Below are 22,881 nucleotides of genomic sequence, written 5' to 3'. Positions count from 1 at the left end.
TCTGGTAGGCCTGATGCAGAAGAACTCTGATGTAGAATACTTTGATTAGAGCTACTTGTAGTTGAAACGTTTACATGACTTGCAGATGGTGTTTCTGGTCCACCAATAGACTCCTTTTCATTGTGAATAGTGGTGGCTCCTTCAGCTGTCACATCTGCAACAGAAAGTTTGTTTCCCTCCACATTTTCAAATGAAACCTGGGGAGATATAGCAACAGCACCTGGGTCTTCTTCTGGATAGTTGCCATTTATTTCATTTGTGGCCTCATTAGGCAGTGGCCTGTCTGAGACATAACTACCCAAAAAGTCCTCTTCTGAGAAAATGAGGCGGTTGAAAGGCCAAATTCCAGTTTTAGAAAAAGAAGATAGAATATTTTTTGGGGTGAATGATTTTATGTATGCTACTCCTACAAGGCTGGCTATGTTTTCCACACGTATTACTTTGTTTTGGGAAGCCAGAGATCGGGTTAAGTCATTGAAAGCCACCTGTAAAGCAGCCTTGAATGGCCCAAACACAGAGATATCTAATGGTTGCATCCGGTGAGAACAATGAGGAGGGATGGTGAGCAGTATAATGCCATGATCCTTGGCAAATGATACAGATTCTACAGTTATGTGACTGGCGTGATTATCAAGCAGCAATAAGATAGGGTTGTCAGATGCACAATTTGTTTGTTGTTGAACATGTTGCAGGACATTAATAAAAAGGTCTGCAGTCATCCAGCCAGATGATGATGGAAGCCCCAAACTTCCAGTTGGTGCTCCAGTAAGGTAGCAGTCCCTGAGACGAATTTTTGGGAAAACAAAAACTGGAGGCAGACTGTTCCCACAGGCAGCAATTATACAACAAACTGTGACTAATTCACCTCGCTCTCGTGCTACTACTTGTCCAATCTGTTTCTTCCCTGTTTCATCAATAACTTTTGGAATCGGAAGGACAGTACTGACACCAGTTTCATCCAAGTTGAAAATTTTGTTTGGTGGAAAATGATATATATACATTACAGATCTATAGTTATCAAAAAATTCTGCAAAATTTGTTCTATTGAATACTGTTGCTCTTGCAAGGCTCGTATTCTCAGGCTTGCGTAGACTTAGCTGTTGATGAAGTTTCATGAAGCTCTTTATCCAGTCAAGACCTGCCGTCTGATCTCGTTCCCAGCTTGATGGAAATTTAATTTTAAGTTTTGCAGCATATTCGTAAGCAAGTTTCCTGGCTTGATTATACGTAAGTCCGTAATGCATTGCAGAACCTGTGGTTAAATAGTCACTTAACATGTTTTCTTGATCATCTGAAAATACTTGGTGAACACAGTACTTATTTCTACCTTTCACTCGAAGACTTGCACCTAGAGTGTCCTCCTCTGAGGAATTACCAGAATCACTGATAACCAACAACTGTGACTTCAATAACTGAAGCCTCTTCGATAGCATTAACTTTTTGAGCCCATATTTTTCAGCAGTTGTTCTAATAGTCTTTTTCTCATTCAAAACCTCATCCAATGCTTTCCGAACATTTTCTTCTGAAATGTCGCACCGAGTTGTTTTTCTTTTATATATCCGCACCATCTGTAACAAAAATAAATTTGTAGGTTCAATTAATTTAAATAGGCTAGTGTTACCGTTCACTGGCAAGAAAATATTCTTATCTCCAAAGTGATAAAAACCCTTAAAGCAGGAAATAATAAATGTTAGTTCCAATAAAAATGAAGAAGAGGCTTAAGGGGCTAGTGTGGACAAGGTTTGGACGTGTCCACACTAGCCCCCCCCCCCCATACCTTGTCCACACTAGCCCCAGACTACTGTTTCACAAAAAAAAATTGGTTGAAAATATTTCCTTTATTAAAATATATAAACTAAAATTATTGTAGATAAGTTGACAAAACATACTTTTAGAACTATTGGAGTAAAACTACATGAAAAATAAAAGTTTGAAAATATCTTACCTTTTACAAGCATGCAAAATTATAGCAGGAACCAACAAAAACATGTAAACATAGATATTAAGAAACAGTATACAATCCTCATCTTCTTACTGCATCATATGATTTTAGTCAGAATAGCCAACCTTTGAAAAAATTACTAGCTTTTCTCTGTCAATACTGAAAGCTATATCATGACTGTCCACACTAACCCCATGTCCACACTAACCCCCCTCTCCCCTACATTAAAAATACTGTAAAACCATTTTACGGTTGCTTAGCAAATAACTTTCTAATATGTAGCTATCCAGGGCTAGGAAACCGTTTACATGATTTCACAGTATCTTTAATGTAGCTATCCTAACCAAATCAACCGTCCACAATGTTTTAAAGTATTTATAATGTAGCTAACCTAACCTTTTACAATAAAAAAAAAACCGAAGATGCACGATCGGGCGTTTGGCTCTGTAGTCTGTGAAAAGAAGGCTTCCCCTTTCCTGTTCCATTATTGTTTTTTATTAACTACAATTGGTGCCAACCTAAATGCCTTCAAAGTATATCGAGCCTCATTAATTATTATATTGCACTGTACTGGGTTCAAACCCCGATCCCATAATGTTACAAGATCCTGCCAGGACTAACATAAGTCAACTGGGAATCCTAAACTTGATTAGGAAAACAGGGAGAAGATACTGGTGTAAATGTTAAACCATATGTGTTCACTCAAATATTCTTTATATATAACATTATACTTAAGTTTCTCAAAAAAATCAATTGGAATTTTACAAGTTTGATTTATCCCTGTGTCAACGAAGGATGATACTGAGATTTAAGTGGCGATAAAGGCCCCTGCAGGAGACTGGTGAAGGAGGGGAGTAGAATGAATTGGTCTGCAGTCTCCGAAGAGTGGTGAGCGATCTCCGAGGAGTTACTAGTCAGAGAGGGAATAGCCCACTGTCTCTAAAGAGTTGCTAGCAAGAAGGGAGAAGGGATGGGAATGGGAGATGAGGGAGATATCAACAGAAGTAATAATTTCAATAACACTTCTCAAGATTTATTTCCCCAAAAAACTCTGGGGTGGGGATCTCTGCCAGGACGAATTTTTTCCTAGCCTAACTTAAACAAAGTAAATTTATTTGGGAGGGGCCTGGGTTAGGGAAGACTCTAGGTGCATCCCAGGCCGAAGCCTTTATGCCTAATCATGCTAGGTTTCAACCCTGTAGATAGGATAGCATGTATCGTGTGCTGTGTTCGAGGATTGGCCAGCCATGGCAGCGATTGATGACACGATTAACTCTTCTATCTTAAACTCAAGACTATAACTAGTTAAGCTGGCAAAGGTAAAACCTGCACAGACACAGGGAAATATGTGTCAACCAAACGGGTTATGGGACAGGAGGGAAGGTCCAGAAAGAGGGGTTGTTCAGGGGCAGAAGGTTTCTGCCATGCTGGGGTTGGAGCTTGGGACTTTCGACCTGCATTGTTGCTTTTGCACATCTGGATGTGTACCAGTGACAAGTGCGCCCCTGGTGATGGGTCACATTACTCATCGCCCTCCCAGCTGCCAGTCAGACATATGCTTGTAGCTAGAAAGGAGGAATGTGTTCAGTGAGTATAAAATATCTGTGTTAGTTTAATAATGTTAATGCATCGTGAGCTGGCACATCGGGTATAGGGCTACCGGCAGTTTATGAGATTATCCGGTCTGTCATTGTAAAGTCCTGGCTCCATCATCTATGCATCAAGTCTACGAGTTAATTTAAGATGTATAACCACGAGTTGGTAGGTACATCAGGCCTCTGCCAGGACAAGTGTGTCCGGGCTACATATACAACTAGGTCACAGTTTAGCTCCTTATCTGTATTTACAGTACATATCTACAAACACAATTAATGCAGTACATCTTATTGGATATAATACATGTTACATAATGCACACTCAGTGGTTTATAGTTCTTATCCTAAATAGCACCTTGAATATATCACAGGTTGTTTGTGGTATTATTTACAAATGTTCGTAACTGCCATATATGGTCGGCTGTTGGTACGAACTTGTCCATAGAGCACACTTAGTTCGTAGGTCCTCCCCTAGTGTGACGAAGCACTGGCCGAAGTCAAGATTGTTGACATGACAATTCACCCCCATCCCCTGTGGCCTCGTCTGGGGCTTTTGGTGTTGTCGCACTTGCCTGGAGTCAGCATGATGGGCTTCAGACTCAGGGCTGGCCCCTCTACATTAGCCACACACTGCACATAGGTAAGGTGGTAATGCGCTAGTTTCCCAAGGTGTTCTAGACAGTATGGCATTACGATGATTTCCCGTCCAATACACTCAAACGTTTCGTTCCCGCCAAAATTATGATATGTGTTATTTTTTATTAATTTTTTCCAGTTTAAGATGTTGCCCATAAACTTTGTTTCCTGTATTAAACGATATATTTTAAAGTTGAAAACCTTTATTTGTTATGATATTACTGGTTACTTATTTAATTAACAGAAATATGAAGTTGGTGATGTGTAAAGTTTCTTTCAAAAACGTTTTCAATCTTATAGTCTTTATCTGCAGCGCATTAATACTACTGTATAGAGTGCGCTCACATAGTCCAATATCGATAACGATAGCTTGCCGATTGCATGCAACGCGCAGTCTCGTGCCGAATGAACTACATTTAATAGCTCGCATTCTTTCGTAGTTGTGTAATCACATTGGAATGGCGAGATTTCACCAAGAATAATTAAATTATGCTTTAAGGTTTTGCTTAATCGTAATCTCACCTTGACCGTGACCTTTCCCGTTTAGAAGGTCAAGTGTGCAAAGTTTCAACTCAATCGAATGAACGATGCGTGAGCGTATAGAAGACGAACACACAAACATTCATTTTATATATATAAGAAGGGGAAGATTTATGAATTTCTCCCATGACAAACAGTGCAAAACTGCAATGGCGTATGTCCAAGAAATTGTATTAAAATCAGACACTGTTATAACCATGAACCACGGTGATTTATTTCGTCGCACAGAGAAGCATTGCAGAAATTCATCATTGTGACGGCAAAGCAGTTGATCGACGAAGTAGCCGATACCCACAATTCCGAGCGGCGCGTCGGCCGCCTGGCGTCTGTCCCTCCTCGCGTTCTGACGTCAAACATTTCTCCCGTTCCCGCCTCACGCGGCCGTTAAAGTAAACACAAATCGTTAACTTCTCTACTATTACTGTCTTTAAACAGCAGGCATGTTACCTACTAGCAGTTTATATGCCATCTTGACATTTACGTACAACAGATTAACTGTATGTAAAACTAAATAACATTCAAAGGCAAACTATTTTAAAATGAAAAAAAAAAAATATGTGAAACGATTCGTTCATACCAATTATATCAAAAGGCGTACAAATTTTTCCAGGCTGTCATTTACATTTTCTGACACACTCATTTTCCCCAACAAAATGCCTTTAAACATATTTTGTAATTATTATTAAATTAACTGGGCTTTTAAAAAAAAATCTATACAAAAGGCCTTTGAGTCACATTCTAACGTATTTTTATTACTATTATATAATTTTATGTGAGCTTCGTTTTGCCTGGATAAGCTCCCATACACTATAATGTAGTTGCCACAGCAAAGTCTACTTTCAGTTCTGACTATTAAAATGAGAAAGCAGTGGCTTTTGATAGTAATTTACCACCCACTATCTTCGTCGCCGCCTCGAACACCTTGACGAACCTTGTTTGTTCTGACCTTCGCACCTCCGTCTTCTTTTACACCGTTCGCTACAAGAGGCCGCGCGCAAAACTACAGCAATTACAAGGTGGTGGGGGGGGGGGGGGGGAATAAGAGAGGAACTAAGGTCGTGCGGGAATCTTAATTCATCATCATGGAGCCGTAAATCGTACTCGGCATTTCGAACAATGTAGCTTTTGATAATTATAAAAAAAAATCTACGTGGCATTGCGTTTCGACGACCGTCAATTGTTTTCAAACGAACCTCTACTATTTGGGAGAAGTTTCTGTATTGATGATGATTGCCAGGATCTTGTGTTCGCCGTGGCCACGAAACCTAAATACATTGACTACTAAAATGTTTCTGTCGCAAGGGAACTGGAATTTCTATTAATTTCATAAAGTGTGAACGGGGAAGGAATTCAGTGTGGTTCCTCTTAGAGAAATGCATTTAATTTCACATATCTGATATAATAATAATAATAATAATGTCACTTAGTAACTAGTAGCGTTCATTTAAAACGTGTCATGTTTCTTCTTCTGCTTATGGGTAGGCCGCAGATAATGTTAAAAATGGTACTCTTAACAGCTAATAACGGGCCCGGGGGGGGGGGGGGGGTGAGGGAATTGAGTTTTATTATATTTTAAATGAAAGAAGGTTGCTTAAAATTTTTAGAAGCAGAACAATGTATTATGCAAATATAAAAAAAAATAATGATATGGGCAGATCAGAGCAATACTGCCTGTGTCGTGGCCATATATTAATGGCAAAGACTGATTTTTAATTTTCTACCCTGCCTGCACAATTGACTTACGATTTTAAAACATTACAGTTTAATCTACTGGTATACAGGTACCTTTATTTACAAATGGTATTACACCGGACAGGTGATTTTTGTTAAAATGTATAGTGTAAATTTGTATTTTGACTCAGTACACATAAGAAACAAACTCATGAGTAAAAATCCATCATTAAAAATACTGAGAGGTGTTATAACTCAACTATGTGAGGGTGTTAGTATGTGCCATCCTTGCCATGGTAATAACTGAAATCAAAATAAGAACGACCCCCTCCCCCATTTATTTTTCTATATGGATAACGAAAAATTATTTTAGTTACAATGAAGTTAAATTTTAATTCCTTACACTTGCGTTGTTAACATATTTGTTTAACAATACTCACTTCATGTTGGATGTTGAAAGATTCTTCCTAGCGAGTTCCTTTCAAAGCAAGTAAAATGTTTCTACCATTAGCCTTTACACAGCTATTTTTTGTTTTGTTTTGGCAACCAGAGTGACTTTAAATATACAAGAGACACCTACTCCATAGAGTGTACCTTCAAAGACCTCAAGTCCATAACATAGATTACGAAAGGGTACAGATGGATCATTAGCCATTAGACGTGAAGCCTTTTTACAGCATTTTTATGGCGGACGTTTGTTTATATTTGTATCAGTTGTTCTAGCCTGCTTTTACTAACGACTGTAGTTAAGCTGTTCGGAAGAAAATTAGCTCAAAATATTACTTAATAATATGTTTATATATAATAAGTTCAAAACGAATCTTCATAACAAAACTGAAATGATATGAGTTGAAATTTTTCTCGAATTTAACCTGCAATACTGGTACAGCTGATACAGTTGTAAACAAACGGCCGCCACATTGGTACATGTAGTACACTGAAATTCCACACCCATTTTGGATACACCGTTTATAATCGGACCTTGTGCTCCATCTCTACGTTTCCCTAATCTTTTGTGTACAATGACGCGGGTTTGTGACAGTTGCATCGACGACTACATAAAGACAGACGCACGCTGGTCGTCAATTCACATTCACGCTAGGAACGAATCGCGGGAATCGTATTTATTTAAGGTAGTGCGCACACTGCTAGGAGCATCAGAATTCCCCCCCCCCCCCCCCGTTTATAATCGGACCTTGTGCACCATCCTCTGTGTCGTTCAGCCAGCCGCATAGTACGAACCACACGGATTCCTCTGGGCTTCTCGCAGCTTCCCACAGGCATTGTCGACGTCCGATACGTGCCGCGACGCGGACAAGCGAGCGCAGTCTTGCTAAAAGGCCCTGTCACACGATGGAAGTTTCCTTGCAAGGTCTTCCATGGCATGGTTCTGTGGAAGAATTAGCAGAGTGCTGGCCGCTTTCATGGAAGGTTATTATTTTTTTGTTTGCAATCGGTCGAGTTAGAATTTCTGTGGAAGGTTTCCTAAAAAGGTGGAAATTTCCCACAAGGCAGAACTAAGTGGTGGTGTTCCCATGGTGTTAAAAAAACGGTAATTTATTTAGGGAGGGGTTCAAGGTTTCTTGATTATCGATCTGAAACTCGGCGAACGTGTGGTTTGTTGAATAAGTTGCAGTTATTATGTGACAATTATGATAAATGTAATTCATCCCCGTTTATACGTTCGCACAAGCTAGGCCCACGCCGGTCACAATTCTACGTGTAGACGGTTTGTTCCGTAGAAACAGCCACGGAGGCTTGGCTAGCAGTTTTTCCGGAAGCTTCTAGCGGAGCCACCGTGTGGTACGGGCTCGGTACAGCGTAGGACAGTTCTTGGATCCGAATCCGTGAGATTCCAGCAGCGCGCGCGCGCTGACGACCTCGACCGGTGCGCCGGAAGCTCCGGCAGCATCCGAGGCGACGGCGCGGGGGAGCGTGGCAGGAATGGTCGCGGCGTCCTCCCGCGGGGAGTTTCTCCTGCTCGTCGTCGCTCCACTCGGCGTGTCGCAAGGGCGGCAGATGGTGTGACATCGGCGCGTCCGTCCTTGTTCCGAGCTACAGCACACACACACACAGGACAAACCTCGGCTGCAGGTCCGTCACGACAGAATAAACTGGAAACCTCTATGCTAGGATGACCAAATCATAAACTTGAAAAAACGGGACACATCCAAGGAGGGTTTGGGGCGATACCCTCCAGCTAAAGGGGAGTCCGAGGGGGCTCCATCGAGACGTAATCATTGAAACATGCTCTTTTTTGCTAATTTGAGACCTATAAATCTTTTTCAATTTACCTATGAATATTTAATTTAATTTAAATTGTAAGGCGTATAATAAATAACAACAACAATTTTGAAGTGAATGCTTATTTATTATAAGTATTATGACATACTTCAAAACATAACTAAACAAGATAACTAAAATTGTTAGTCAAAGTTATGTTAAAAATCTTTAGGATTTCAATTGGGGATATTTTTCTTTCGTTCCAGCCAATTTTAAAACCTCTTTCTTTTCCAATATAAAGTTGTAAAAACTAGAACAGTCCAATTTTTAATTGTAGAGTACTTGCAAGATTGCAGAAAGGGTATCCACTCCCATCTTGTTCCTTTCATCCGTCCATTGAATGTTCATAAGCGAAAAGATTCTTTCAGTATTACCATTATGGGCAGGGATCGCAAACACATACTGGCATATCTTCAAAAATTCAACTGTCGAGGAGAGGGGAAGACGGCCCGAGGAGAGGCGCAACAAAAGTGTATCATCAACTCAACGTAAATACGGGACATTTAGGCGTCCCGGGAGACTTTTTCGGGACCCCGTGTACGATTGTTAAAAAACGGGACAATCCCGTTTTTACGGGACGTTTGGTCACCCTACTCTATGCCACTTAGGGTTCAAAGTGCTTCTCAAGGTTGGTTGGTCCTACGTCTGTGAAGTACGAAAAAAAAAGTTCTACCGTGTGTCTGAATTTGATGAGAAAATATTTCGTATTAGTAAATAATTTATTTTATTCGAATTAAAAAAATGTTTGCCATAGTTCATTTTTATTATGGTATGAATAGTCAAAGTTCAATTAAAAAACCAGTCCGTAAGTCTAACATTGAATTATCAATGAGGCTTATTCAGGATTGTGTAGCAAAAATTACCAAATTGTCATATATAAATATGTATAGTCACATTAGCTAATAATTTGCTGCAGGTTAGGAACTTTTAACTTAGAAAAAAAGTTAGTAACTTGGAAACTACGTCACTTTTTTTCTTTCTAAAAATTCAGAACCGTCATCAATTGGCCAATTAACTGTCTTCGGCTTGGTGTTTTTAATCCTGAGTCATTTTATGTAATCCATTCCAGCTCATCGGAACAATTTTGAATTCTTCTTAATGGTTATTTTCAGTAAACAAATAGAATATCAAACTATTCGCTTCAATACGCTGCCATTTAAAACATTTACAAGGCAGGCTTATAAGCTGATAGTTGGATTTCGGGCTGGTGACTAAAGCGATAATGTAGATTCTGAGATGTTCTGATTAGCTGCAGTAGCGGCTCTGGACTTTGCGGGACCCTGGGCCAAGTACTGTCATGGAGGTCCACCTCCAGAAAATTTGAAAATCTTATTTGTTTAAACATTATCCACCCAACGTGGACTTAAAAATCGATGCTGGTTTTGCTCATTAATTTTAAGATATTTTTATAATTGTTTCCTGGGAAATTATCCTCAGGTCAGTTTTATATATGTTTACGATCAAATTTCCGGCAGAATCGCGCCATTATACGTGGCAATTTAATCTTTAAATTATTTTTTTTCTAATACGATATCACGAATCGAAATTGGTATTGGCCAGCACATTAAGAAACAAAATAATCAAAAAATTATCATTTTCCTTTTACCTTTAATGTACATATTTATAACAGAACATAGGCAAAAAAAATTGAAAGCAGGGGCGGCGGACACCCGCCCCCTCCCCCCCCCCCCCCCCCCCCCGTTATTCCATGCCCTGGAGCTACCTCTGACCAGCTAGACTGCCCTCTACTCCGACATCCCTCACAACACTAGTCTCCTCATGATCGAGAGGCATGGTCCTGCTGAAAGGGTCGATAGGGGGTTCCTAGGCCGAAAAGTAAGGGTTAGGAAAAGGCTACTTTTCGATAAGCCTTCGGGGTAAAAATAAATTCTATTCGCATCATCAGCTGAGAAATGGAATGGAAACCGCTCAACAACTGATGTTTTCGTGCTTGGTTCCTTATCCCACAAGAAAATTATAATACAATTTTTTTTTGTTTGAATTATTCCCATAGAGACATAAATTCCACATTTACAAGCCTCCAATAAGCCTCTGGTGGGAAGCTTTGACCTTTAAAATTAGTCAATAACTGCCACAAAAAAAAGACTCAAATTTTGCCAACTTTTTTTTTTTTAAATTTACCAAAATCCACCAAAAGGTCCAGTTTTTAGGAAAAGAATTCCACTACAAAATCTCTAAAAAAATCAGAAATATAAAAACATTCCCTATTTCGTAGTAAAAATTCTCGTTATGAGGGGGACATTTCCCGTTTTATCCCCCAAAAGAAGTCAGAGGCTTGAATTGTTTCCATAGAGGCTTAACTTCCCCATTTATAAACCTCCAATAAGCCTCTGGAAGGAGTTTTGACCTTGAAATAGACCCCGGCAGCCATTTTGAATGATGTCACGTCACGCAAGAGAAGGAGGGCTTCGCTAAACCTGAACGGGAAGGGAAAAATCATCTTGCATGATAGTGTATCACAGCTGTCTCAAGGCATAGTAATCGACTGAGTAATAAACCTTTTAATTTGTTGGAATTCCAACTGATTAAAATAATATTATTTTTAATATGGTTACAGGAATTCACTAATCAAACGAAACTCTGAATAAAAGTTCTTGTCTCATTACGAAAAAAAAAAAAAATACATGCAAGGATTGTTTTCTCAGGAATAACCAGAAATACTCGGAGAACATCAGCAGAAGTCTCGCCAGGAACAACCAGGAGCACACGGAGAAGACCAACGTACGTCTTGCTAAATCAAGCTCAGTGAATCACGGAAAAAAAAAAAAAAAAAAAAAACTTCTGTAAGCAAGGATAGTTCGAGCACAAGCCAGAATTTTGATCGTCAAAGCCATACAAGGTCATCCAAGATGGCCTCCGTGCCATCACAATCCAATATGGCGACCGGCTCTACAGGCCCCACCTGGCGAATCGTGTTCTCGGACATACCAAATTATACCACTATCAGCTTAGCTGAAAATCATAAATCAACGTCTGAAAATTAATAATGCTCGTTCCTACTAAAACTGCACAATATTTAACGTAAACAAACCTGCCTTTAACCTTTTATTTTTTAATTTGCAGTGTATTTGGACAAATTGTTGCACCATCTAGCAAATATTTTCTAATGTTCAGGATATCTGGAACACATTATTCCGACTGGAGTCACGCTGAACAGTCTTAGTACACTTTGCAGAATGCCCAGCTGTGTCTTGAGGGGCTGATGAAGCGCCCCCCCCCCCCATACCCTAAAACACCCTTCTGATCGCTACTCACGCTGAATAAAATTCCGCTTTATGGAGAGGAAAAGAAAAAAACAAGGCCTTATTCGAATTGGTAAAATCGTAATTTTTTGTTTAGTAGGTTTTAGTTCGGATGCATCCCATCCATCATTCATTCGTTTCGTACATTGAACACTTTGAAGCGGTTAGTATCAACATTAAAATAAAATTTAATGATTTATATACTTAAATTTTCATGCAATTTTATTAAATACGTTTCTCAAATGCCCCAAACGCATTAAAACTAAAATTATTTAATTACACCACTAATATTTTTCATTAAAATAATCGTAATGAATATTACTGAAGCCAGGTATGACGGTCAACTGCTGTTTGCAATATTTATTTTGATCACCATACCTTATGTATTGCATACGTTCGAAATTGGTCAATAACAAACCAGTTTTTTTATTATTAAACGTTAAAACCAACTTGGCTTTTCGCAATTTTGTATTTCGTTTTCCTGTTAGTTTCGTTGGATACAATACACAAAAAAAAAAAATTCGAAATGCATCATAACTTTTGTGTACGAAATCGTGTCACGTGATTATTTTGTAAATAATACATCTGCCAATTCGATCACAGAATGAGAGAAACATTACTTTCTGAACACAAGTCATCTAGATCCGCCACAACTTGCTGCTGAGGACCGTAAATGACCGCTGAGCAAAGTTCTACCAATAACGAAGCAATTACATGTCTTCACCCGAGGCTGGCTTCGAAACGGTAACTTTCTGCGCGGTGTGACCTCAAACTGACCTTCCGAGTACTAGGAGAGGCGTCTTGTCCTTAAAAACGTGTGTGGAAGCCGCTTGAAGGTGGCAGGGGAACAAGTGGCAGTCAGCGACGCAGTCGCCTTGGCTGCCGACGTAAGCGGCGGCCATTAGGGGACGTCAGGTTGCCTAGCCTGAGAGGCGCGGGTTGCACCCGCGTTGCCAACCTAACAGGCGCGAACTCCCCAGCCGCTTCAACACGCACAATGCGCGCCGTCGCCGCTCAAGCGAGACCGTGGTTATTGTTCGGAGGAAGCCCGCTCAGATGTGCACACGCAACACAGTCTCGCCAACTTTGTTATTCCCCAAACAAAAAAAAGTCTAGAATGGTAGCTCTGTTGAAAAATAATCAAATTTCTAATGCCTAAGGGAAATTATGTCTAGGTCTAAGTGAAATATAAAGCTTTGTTCAGGTGGATCGTACCTTCTGCAACTTATGCACCCAAATATGTAGAGAGTGTAAAAGGAAAAAAAAAATGGTGTAGAAAGTAGGTACGAAATGTGTAGGCCTACATATTAATACAGCGAATCTCATCCTTAGTTTGAAGTATGCATTTAAAATGGGCATTTACTCTCTCTTTCCAATTCACGATTTCGGCCATTAGCGCTGTCCTTATTTCGGTGTGCTCTGTTGCTAAATATACACAACAGAGACATTGCAAGTATGCAATTGTGCAAGTATGCGAATGTTCAAATATGTAAGTATGCACGTATACAATTATGCAAGTGTGCAAGTGTGCAAGTGTGCAAGTGTGCAAGCATACAAGTGTGCAAGTATGCTACGTCATTTGTACCTCTCCCCTGCCGTCTCCTTCTCTACAGGTTCCCCCAACACGTACCTAACTATTCCCCTCATGCGATAGGAATTTTCGTAACTCTGGAAAATTAGCCTCCTCAGCAAAGAAGTTTCATTTCAATAAATGTTATTTTTGAAATATAAACGGTGGAAAAAAATATTCTGCCTACCTCCACTGTTGGCAACATTGGACTCAAGAAGCCTACAATTCACTTATCTCTGATCCATCCACATCATTATCCGAAGCTCGTCGCTCGCTCGTACAACTTCGCGGTGGAAATTAACTATACGATTTTGCAAGATAACATACATTTTCACGACCGAGAATGTTTTTAATGTCGCTGATATAACCTTAACATTACTTAATATCATTGACTATCACCTAGACGTGCGAAAATACGTGTGAAGTAAGAAGTAAATTTCGCGAGAATTTTATTTATGTCACAGACCTACACTAACCTGCATTCATTTTGCTTCTAAACAGCAAAAACAGTTAATTGTTAAGAGCAGGGGGGGGGGGGGCAGAAGAGGCAAGAACGCAGATTACCCAGGTGTCTAACTCTGGGTAAATGAATATTAGGTTTCCTTTTCCTAGAACCACCATAATGCACGGGGCAGCTTGCTGTATGTATAACCGAACGCAGATCCAAGAGTCGATTGCGCAGGATTGCATGCTCAGGGAAAGTGAGACGTAAGGAACTGTGGAAAATCGTTAGGTTTGTTGTTGCAGTGTGTGACGGACCGGCGAATGGTGAACGAGTTGAAGAAGGAGAAGGGGTGAAGAACTGAAGAACTTGATGCGTGTTACCCAACACGGAATGCTTCCGAATCCTCAGACCGTGCCCTCGCCCCGACACGCCCTCTTTCGCCTCGTGTAAATGCGCCTTATTTGCATCTGCACTTAACGTCCGTATTCTCTCCGGCCACAACCGTTAGAGCTACCTACACGCGTACCGTTTTCGGCTTCTTGTGTTTCTTTTCGTGTTTTTTAATGTGTAACTTCTTAGCTCTCGGCATACGGCATTTGGTAGGAGTAATTTGTGAATGGAACGGAAGTCGCATGGAACGGAAATGTTTAACCACGAAGCTGCCATCTATGGCTGATGGCGCGAACCAAAGTTCACAAAGCCAAAAAAAAATTTAAATTATTAACTGTTTAACGAATTCCAACAAGATGGACACCATTATAATTTAATTCCCGGTCGAAAATCAGGTTCAAAGAGGGTTTTAGTATTTTTTCAAGTGTTTTCACTTTTAGCGGAGCCATTTCATAATATACCTATTTTTAAAATTTCTTTCGACGTAGCTGCTCCGGCAGCGAATTCTAGTGGCGGGTGCAGAAACTATGCGTGATTAAATAAACGTAGTTGAAAACACAATTTGCGTATATATTTATCACGCACTCATTTGCCGAGTATTTGCTAGGGAAATACGTTACCCAAACTACAAATGCAGGAGAGCTGTCGAATTTAACTTACAGGAAAATTCCTTAATTAATTTTGATTACTTGAAAACTAACTAACCAACTCGGTGCGGAGAGGTTGAGGACCCCGCCTGCCCGGGCACACGCACGAAGTGCATAGCTTCAGAAGAAACCACGCAATTTGAAAACTGCTCGAGATGGCCGAGCGCTGCCTGTTTACGAAATACATTTAACAATGTGCCGAGGGCGGATGATTAGTACTTCTTTTTTCCGTATTTCGTTTTAAAACTGTATTTTAGGAAGAGTGAAAATAGCTAAAACGAGTGTTTTGACGTGACAACGTCTAATAAATCGATGAACGCCGTATGCACGCACGAAAAATGATGACTCATTGTCCTGTTACGCTGTGTCCCGTTACTCTCATTGTACGCTTGCGCCGCATCTATCTCTCTTACACTCGATTGGAACAACAATCGATTTGACTTATTCGAGGCACATTAAACTTTAAACACTCCCATTCGTTTCTTACTTTTCCTATCATCGTCCTATCCTTTACAGAATAACACAGACTGGAAGAAGTTAAATAGCAAACATGTATAAAAGTTATAGTTAAAATAATCTCTTCGTTAAAGTAATAAACTTATTTGAATTAATGAGTGCAAATAAAAGTAAATTTATCAATTAAATTGTAGATTTCATTTCACTCCTTCTTTGTATCCATACAAAATAGTGATAATTCAATAAAAATGATTCAATTTTATTTATAAAAGTATGCAATCATTTCATCAATGTTTTGTTATGACGTTGTCACGTTAAACTATTGTCCGTAAACCGACTTTATAGACAACCAATTTTTTTTCAGGATAAGTTTTAGGCATGAAACATCCTGTAGAGTCATGAAAGCGCTCAAGGTACTTTATCTTCATTTCGCCATCATCTGACGTTTGTGGCTACCGCTAAGAACTCATAGTTTCTCTGGACTGCGCGCCAGTCCAGAGTGCCAAAAGCAACGGCGAGCGTCGTCATCTCAGTAACACAGACATAACCCTGACTAGGCTCCACCCACTATGTTATTACCTTTCCACGTCATTATTTCTGTTCCGTTGAGTTTTATACGGATGACCCACGAAATAGGCGTTGCTAATGCCGTGTGTTAGGAATATTCCAGGTGTTATTCGCTATTAATAAATAAATAAATAAAGCTCAGGAATGTATTTGTAACTAAAAATTGTTGCCCTGAATGACTGCGTGCTAGTTACCTAGTTACCCGCCGGAAATTCGTGTTCTGTGTTTCCCCAGCTGGGTATTGAATATAAATTTATTTATTTATTCATGTTATTTTTCCACGTCGTGGCAAAGTTACAGCGCTGACAGGCCTTGATTACGTTTACAAATAAAATTAAAACATTAAATAGAAAAGTAAATATAGAGATCACGACTAAACAAATATAATAGCTTATATTTAAGCTAATAAACTAAACAAGCATAATCAATCCATTTATTAATACGTACTCATTAATGATAGTTTCATTGCTTATTAAAATCAGGCAGTATATTAAAAAAAAATACACAAACAAGTACAAAATCTATGATTTACAAAAAAAAATAATTAAAACTTGTATGAACCGCATTGGATTTAAATATAACTTAAAACTATTTAACTTATCACCATAACATGATTTGCCATTCCAAGGGTGCAAATCTGTAGGATTCGCAAGTGGGGCGCAAGTCATATCTGTATAGGGTGCTTGTATGTTGTATACTGCCCATATGCAATTAGCAAGAAACTTTTAAATGTACAGAAAGTTTTCCATGAAACATCGTGTTGACGTTTACGTCTATCAACCCACACGTTCCGCAGTCACGACTTCGCAAGCGCAAGTGGGCCTCCGTTAGTTTATTAGTATGTTTTCTTTTACACTAATTTTTTAACAAATGCAATCGATAGATTTTGACGAGAGCTGACGACCGAAACTCAAACGAACGTATCGTTGCTTCTCCGAGTCAAAAGTTACACCAAATGAAAAAATCTCTCGAAACACAGCAAAATGACATCAAAATGGCGGCGGTTTCTCCCTTCCACCGCGCGCGATGCGTCACAGTTCCTCACTTAGCGTAAACGAATTCTTTGATGCTTTAGCTATCCGGTGGTGTGATTAAATTTTTTGGACGGAGATGATAGATGTGTATCTGCAACACCAAACTGTATCCCCCGAATTTGTTATCATTCGTTTTTTGAACTACGGGAGCAATTTCAAAGACGTATTGACGTTTAAAAAAAAAATGGCGGCGCGGTGTGTGGAGCGCGAGGCCAACCCGCGACCTTGCCCTCGGAGCAGGACCCCCGCGCGGGGGCAGGGAGGGGGCAGATGCCGGGAGATCTGCCCCGGAGTGGGGCTGGGGCGGATGTTGAGGAAGAGCCGGCCGCGCGCCGAGCAGGGACCAGCCTTGCGTCAGACGAGCGCGGCTCGCCGGAGACTCGGCCGGGCAGCAACGCACGCCGCGACGATGGAGAGCTTCAGGTAGGGTCGCTTCGCCAGCCTGGGTGGCTCGAGTCGGGGACGTACCACAACGCCGAAATACATTAACCCCGAAAAATGTCATTGCAGGACTGCCACAAAGGTTAGGTTAGGTAAGGTTAGCACACAAATTAATTCAGTTGTTTTTCATTTTGCTCCTGTGCCACCCCCCCCCCCCCCGGCTGCAAATTTTTTCGGCGTTACTGTATTTCGGCGTTATTGTACGTTCGGCGTTGTGGTAACGACCCCTCGAGTCTAGAACACTTGTCGCTTTACAGATCCCCCCCCCCCCCCCACCATCCACTCGGTTTAAAAACTGGAACTTTATTCAGTGCGGCCCCAGAAAGACATGTCTGGAGGGGGCCATCGTACATCGTTGAAAAAAAAAAAACACATGACATTAATTAAGTCACGGATTGGCCTTGGATATTTTATAAATAAATTTTTGGTCTCAAGTAGGTACATAACTTAAACAGTTTCATACAACATTTGATGATAGAAAAGTTTAAAACGTGAATTTAAGTATTGAATACAAACGTAAAAAAAAGGCCCAATAAAAAAAATTTCTTTCTCTGGAGAGGCTATCGCACCTACTCCTAAAACCCACTCCCCCCAACTCTTTTTCCTTACCAGGAGCCAGGCTTGCTGTCAGAATGCTTATGGAAGAAAAAAAGGAAAATACGCGTTTTGTTTTATAGGGTTAAAGCGACGGTACCAATTACTGTGCTGGTTCCACTAAGGTGTTCGTACTTAACCGTCGTTGTTGTGTTCTCACAGATTTCCTGTTTAATTCCATCACTGTGTTCATCTGTGCTTCGTTGTGTTGTCCCGGGGTTGTGGCTTTTATGCACTTATATTTCTTGTCGCAACTGTCTCGTCTTTGTCACTCTATTGTGTTCTTCTGCACTGTTTTTTTTTCTGACTGAATTCCTTCCACGGCATTCTCTCTGTAGCCCGAGCACATAGCATTTGGCCATTTGACCTGGCGTTGGCTTGTTTCCCGTGTGTTTTATGTACTCTTGTTCGCTGTCCATTGCTGATGTGTGTGTGTGTGTATATATATATATATATATATATACACACATATATTACAACCAGCGTGAGTCAACAATACACATTAAATCAGTATTCCCCACGGCAAGTATCATTCGAAGCACGGTGCCACTAAGGTTACAGCGAGCCTGGGCAATGACTCAGTCCTAGTGTATTTGCGTCATGTCGGAATGTTGGTATCGAACCCAAAACCGCGGTCACATGAGGGCGACGCGTCAGCCACTACACCAATAGATAGTTCAGTAAATTTACAGATATTTAAACGAAGAATTCGCCTGAATGTAGAGTTCTTCGTATAAACTAAAACTTTGAAACTTTTTGAGCTCGGTGTCGCCTTATAAACACGGTGAACACACAAGTGAAATGCATGAGAGTGCTTTTGCAAGTAGTCTTTGCAATTTTATGAAGGTTTGTTGATGTTATTAAGATCATTCTTGTAGATTCGTGCTCAATGCAAGTGAACTCTAGTACCCGCAAATTTACGAAGTCAACGGTAATTTTACGAAGATCCCTGGATCATTCGCAACCAGCGTTCTTCGAGAACTTAAGGTGAAAAATTTAACAATTTACGTACACCGAGGAGGGGAGGTGGAACATGGAGGCTTCCATGGGCGTGCTTCAGGATTCGTGGGAGACGGGATATGAAAACTATATCTTCCTTATGTCTGATTTTAGTTGTCCGGGGCTTCAGGAGTGTGGAATAAGTAGAGCCCTGTACTTTTTCCCGAAAAGACTTCCAGACCATCAGCTGTGAGCTAAAACTTCGTAGCACTGACTGTGATTCGTAGTTGGCTTGGTTTCATTTCAGATACACGTCTATACTGTTAGCACACACCATTCACAGACATCCAGTGCGGAAGCAAACGCGTCCTGAATGGCCCGGCCAGATATGGAAATTGCTACTCTTGCAGACGGCTGCCAATCACAAGGGAACAATCGCTAGAGCAGGCATACCTTACTGCAGTATAAGGGGTGGCACCGATCATTCCCCAAAAAAAAAAAAATGCTTGAAAACGAATTTTTAGGCTATCTGAGGACCCTTTGATGTGTTTATAAAATTAAAATTCTTTAATTAAAAATTGTCATCTATGGAAAGTAAATCCTTGCATAAACTGCTTATGATAATATTATAATGCTTAATTGAAGAGAAGGTTCGCATATTCGGTGGCCATAAACTAAGCCAAACTTGAGTCATTTTAAGCTGATTAATGATGTGCATTATTATCTAGGCGAAGGCCTAACTGACTGCCTCTCCCTGACTTGTCCTTGGAGACTACATTCCTTAAAGGCCTCTCTGAGATCCGCCACTGCAGGCGTGCGCAAAGCACAGCCGCACTTTTATCACGGGAACTGTGGGAAATACAGCAATACAGTCGTATCTCCTTGCGTAGGCACAAAATCGCATTCGTTCAAATTGTTTGTTAATATTATAATTTTTATACAAACCTTTTGCCTGAGAACAACTGCTAAAGGGTTTTAAATAAAATTAGGGGTGGAACTAAAATTTTTTTATAACTTCCTTAGTAAGTACACTATCAAATCCATTCATTTTTTTATAAATCTTATAATTTTTACCTAAAAGTTTTGTCTGAAATAATTTTTGATAATGTAAACCATTAGTGCAAGGGGTTGAAAAATCCTGGGGTGAAATAATAAAATAAATAAAACTTAGTTTTTTAAAACTTTTTAAATATCGTTGAAAACTTTTGTCTAAAGTAGATTTTATATCACAAATCATTACTGCAACGGGTGGAATTAATAAGGGTAGAATGACAAAATGAAATTTTTTTTAAATAGATATACGATAACATTCATGATCGTTTATTGTAAAACTCCTAAACTTTGGTTGAAAGAATTTTTTATGAAACGAACTATAACCGTAAAAAACAGAGGTTGACATAAAAAAAATTTATACTTTCTTAGTATCGAATTCCTCGGAATTTGTTAATGACTATCTTAATATTACCTAAACCTTTGTGTGTGTGTATATATATATATACACACACACATACAACCGCGTATTAGTGCAAGGGATGAAAAATAGTGTTCGGAGGTCAAAAATAATTGCATAACTACCCTAGTAGGCATAATATGAAATTCGTTCTAAGCGATTCAATGCTGAATAAATTTGAATTTCAAATATTCATAATATTTTCGCTGCATGGAAAATGAGCATATATTTAATCGATCTTTTTGAAATATTGAAGAACATAAATATGTTTTGAAAATGCTACAAAAGTTTATAAAAAAATTTCAATATATCTCCAGAGTAAATAGGTACTTCGAAATCGACCCACACCTGTAGGCTGTGCCGAAAGGGATTTTTTTATTTATAGCGGTGTTTAATTGGAAAATTTGGAAAAGAGGGGTGGGGGTGGTTTGTCTGTCGCTCCTTCAGGGCCACTGCTGCTTCTTTTTATGGCTAATTTTTCGTTTTAATTGAATTTCAAAAGAAATTAACTGTCATACCAAAGTATCAATGAATAGTCGACTTTTAAAAACTCCAGCGTTTATACACACAGCCATCTAAGCAATGATTTTGTTTGAGAAAAGGAAAAAGAACATTTCAACTATTTTGGCGGTAGTTTGATAGTTTTTAATAAAATGTTCTTAAGTCAATTGTCACACACACACACACACTCAGATATATATATATATATATATATATATATATAGAGAGAGAGAGAGAGTCAAGTTTGTATTATGGCGTGCTTACAGTAACGCGTGTGCAAACAGGCATCAGATACAGACTACTTGCAAACACATTCCTGCCGCTTCTGTGTGTGAGTCATGTCGGGCTACAGTGGGGAGGAAATACGTTATTGTAGCCCACTGAGAAGAATTACGAATCCTTCCAAACCAATCTGCTGGCAACCTTACATATGTAGCCAAGTTTATGTAATGTAATATTCTGTCTTCGCTAATTATTATTTTGTTTAACCCTGTCGGAGAGTAGTTGAACCCGCACGGGAAGCCTAAGATGTACATCAAGCTCTGTCCCTGCCCGATCACACCCGAACAATTCACCTTCGGCCAAGCTCGGGTTCATTTATATATATATTTATATTTCTCTGTTTATTTTAATGTAGCTATACTAACCTAACTACCCGTCCATGGTGTTTTAAAGTGTTTTAATGTAGCTGACCTAACCGACCACTTTTAATATTTGAATTCATTTTTCCTGCGCAAAAATAAATAAAACAAATCCAAGAGGTTGGCCGAAGGTGAATATTCGGGCGCGTTCGGGCAGGGACAGAACTTGATGTACATCTTAAGGTGGGTTTACGATTGAAAATTAAGAATTAAGACTTAAGACTTAGTCGTGTACTTACCATATGACTCTATGTAAACTAGTGGAATGGTTTATGATTGTCGTGTGTGAATTTTGACGGGTCGTGTGCGAACCATATGATGACATAAGACTTAACAGAAATGGTTATATTTTATATTTTTCGTTAAGACTTAAGGGAAGCGACCAATCACAACAAACCGGAACCTTTCAACCGGAAGTTTATGTCTTTTTATTGGACCGAGCGAGGCAGTATTTTGGGTTAGAATTCGTATATTTGTCATTTGTAATCATCATCCATTTCGAATAATAGATATCCCATTTGTCAATAACCTATTTCAAACCTGCTTCTCCGTTTCGAACAATGGCCGACCATGTGTTTTGTGCTGTGATTGGTTAGAATTAACGACTTCTATGTCAATCATAAATTGTAAAAATGTTGTTTTGACTTAATCGTGTGCTCGATGTTAAGTTATAATTCTTAAGGAAATCAGTCGTAAACCCAGCTTTAGGCTTCTCAGACCGCACCGGTCACGCGTGGAGGGGGGAGGGGTAAGGGGGCGGAGCCGGGCCTCGCCGCTGCGGGCGTGCGGGAGGGAGGGAGGGAGGAAGGGAGGGGCGTGGCACGCGGCTCTTCCCGCGCGCGATGTGGGTCGAGGCGCCCCCATGCGCCCGCCAGATAACGGCGCGCATAAAGCCCCCGGCACGCCCGGAGGGAAAGTGACTACCCGCTACACTCTCGCTACCCTGACCAGAGCAACCGGGAGCGCCACGAACATATGATCCTCACGTGAGTAACAGCCACAACAGGCGCACACACCCCGAAGTATAATTTTTTTTTAACGGCTATTTTTGTAATTCGGTGAAATGGAACGTAATTCACATGGAACGGAAATGTAGTAACCACGCTGCTGCCATCTGTGGCGGATCACGCGAACCCAAAAACGCACATCTACAAAGGGAAACTTTATAGTATTAATTGTTTAATGAATATTTTAACAAGATGGGCAATATTTATTGTCAAAAATCACCCTCAAAGGCGGGGTTTAATATTTTTTGAAGTATTTTTTCTCTCGTTTT

At 39.9% G+C, this 22,881-nt stretch overlaps 1 protein-coding gene across 1 annotated transcript in view; it reads left to right on the top strand.

Moving 5' to 3' along the window:
- The first annotated feature begins 17,351 nt into the window (after nt 1-17,351).
- Nucleotides 17,352-22,881, top strand: part of LOC134543189 (peroxidase-like) — an 82,582-nt gene continuing 77,052 nt past the window's right edge. Inside the window, exon 1 of the mRNA XM_063388082.1 lies at nt 17,352-17,462. Coding sequence (XP_063244152.1) covers nt 17,449-17,462 — 14 coding nt within the window. The 5' untranslated portion in view covers nt 17,352-17,448. The remainder of the gene's footprint in view (nt 17,463-22,881) is intronic.

This window comes from Bacillus rossius (genome assembly GCF_032445375.1).
Source record: "Bacillus rossius redtenbacheri isolate Brsri chromosome 9 unlocalized genomic scaffold, Brsri_v3 Brsri_v3_scf9_2, whole genome shotgun sequence".
Taxonomy (NCBI): Eukaryota; Metazoa; Arthropoda; class Insecta; order Phasmatodea; family Bacillidae; genus Bacillus; species Bacillus rossius.
Note: the sequence above shows the minus strand (reverse complement) of the source record. Positions and strands in the feature narration are given on the sequence as shown.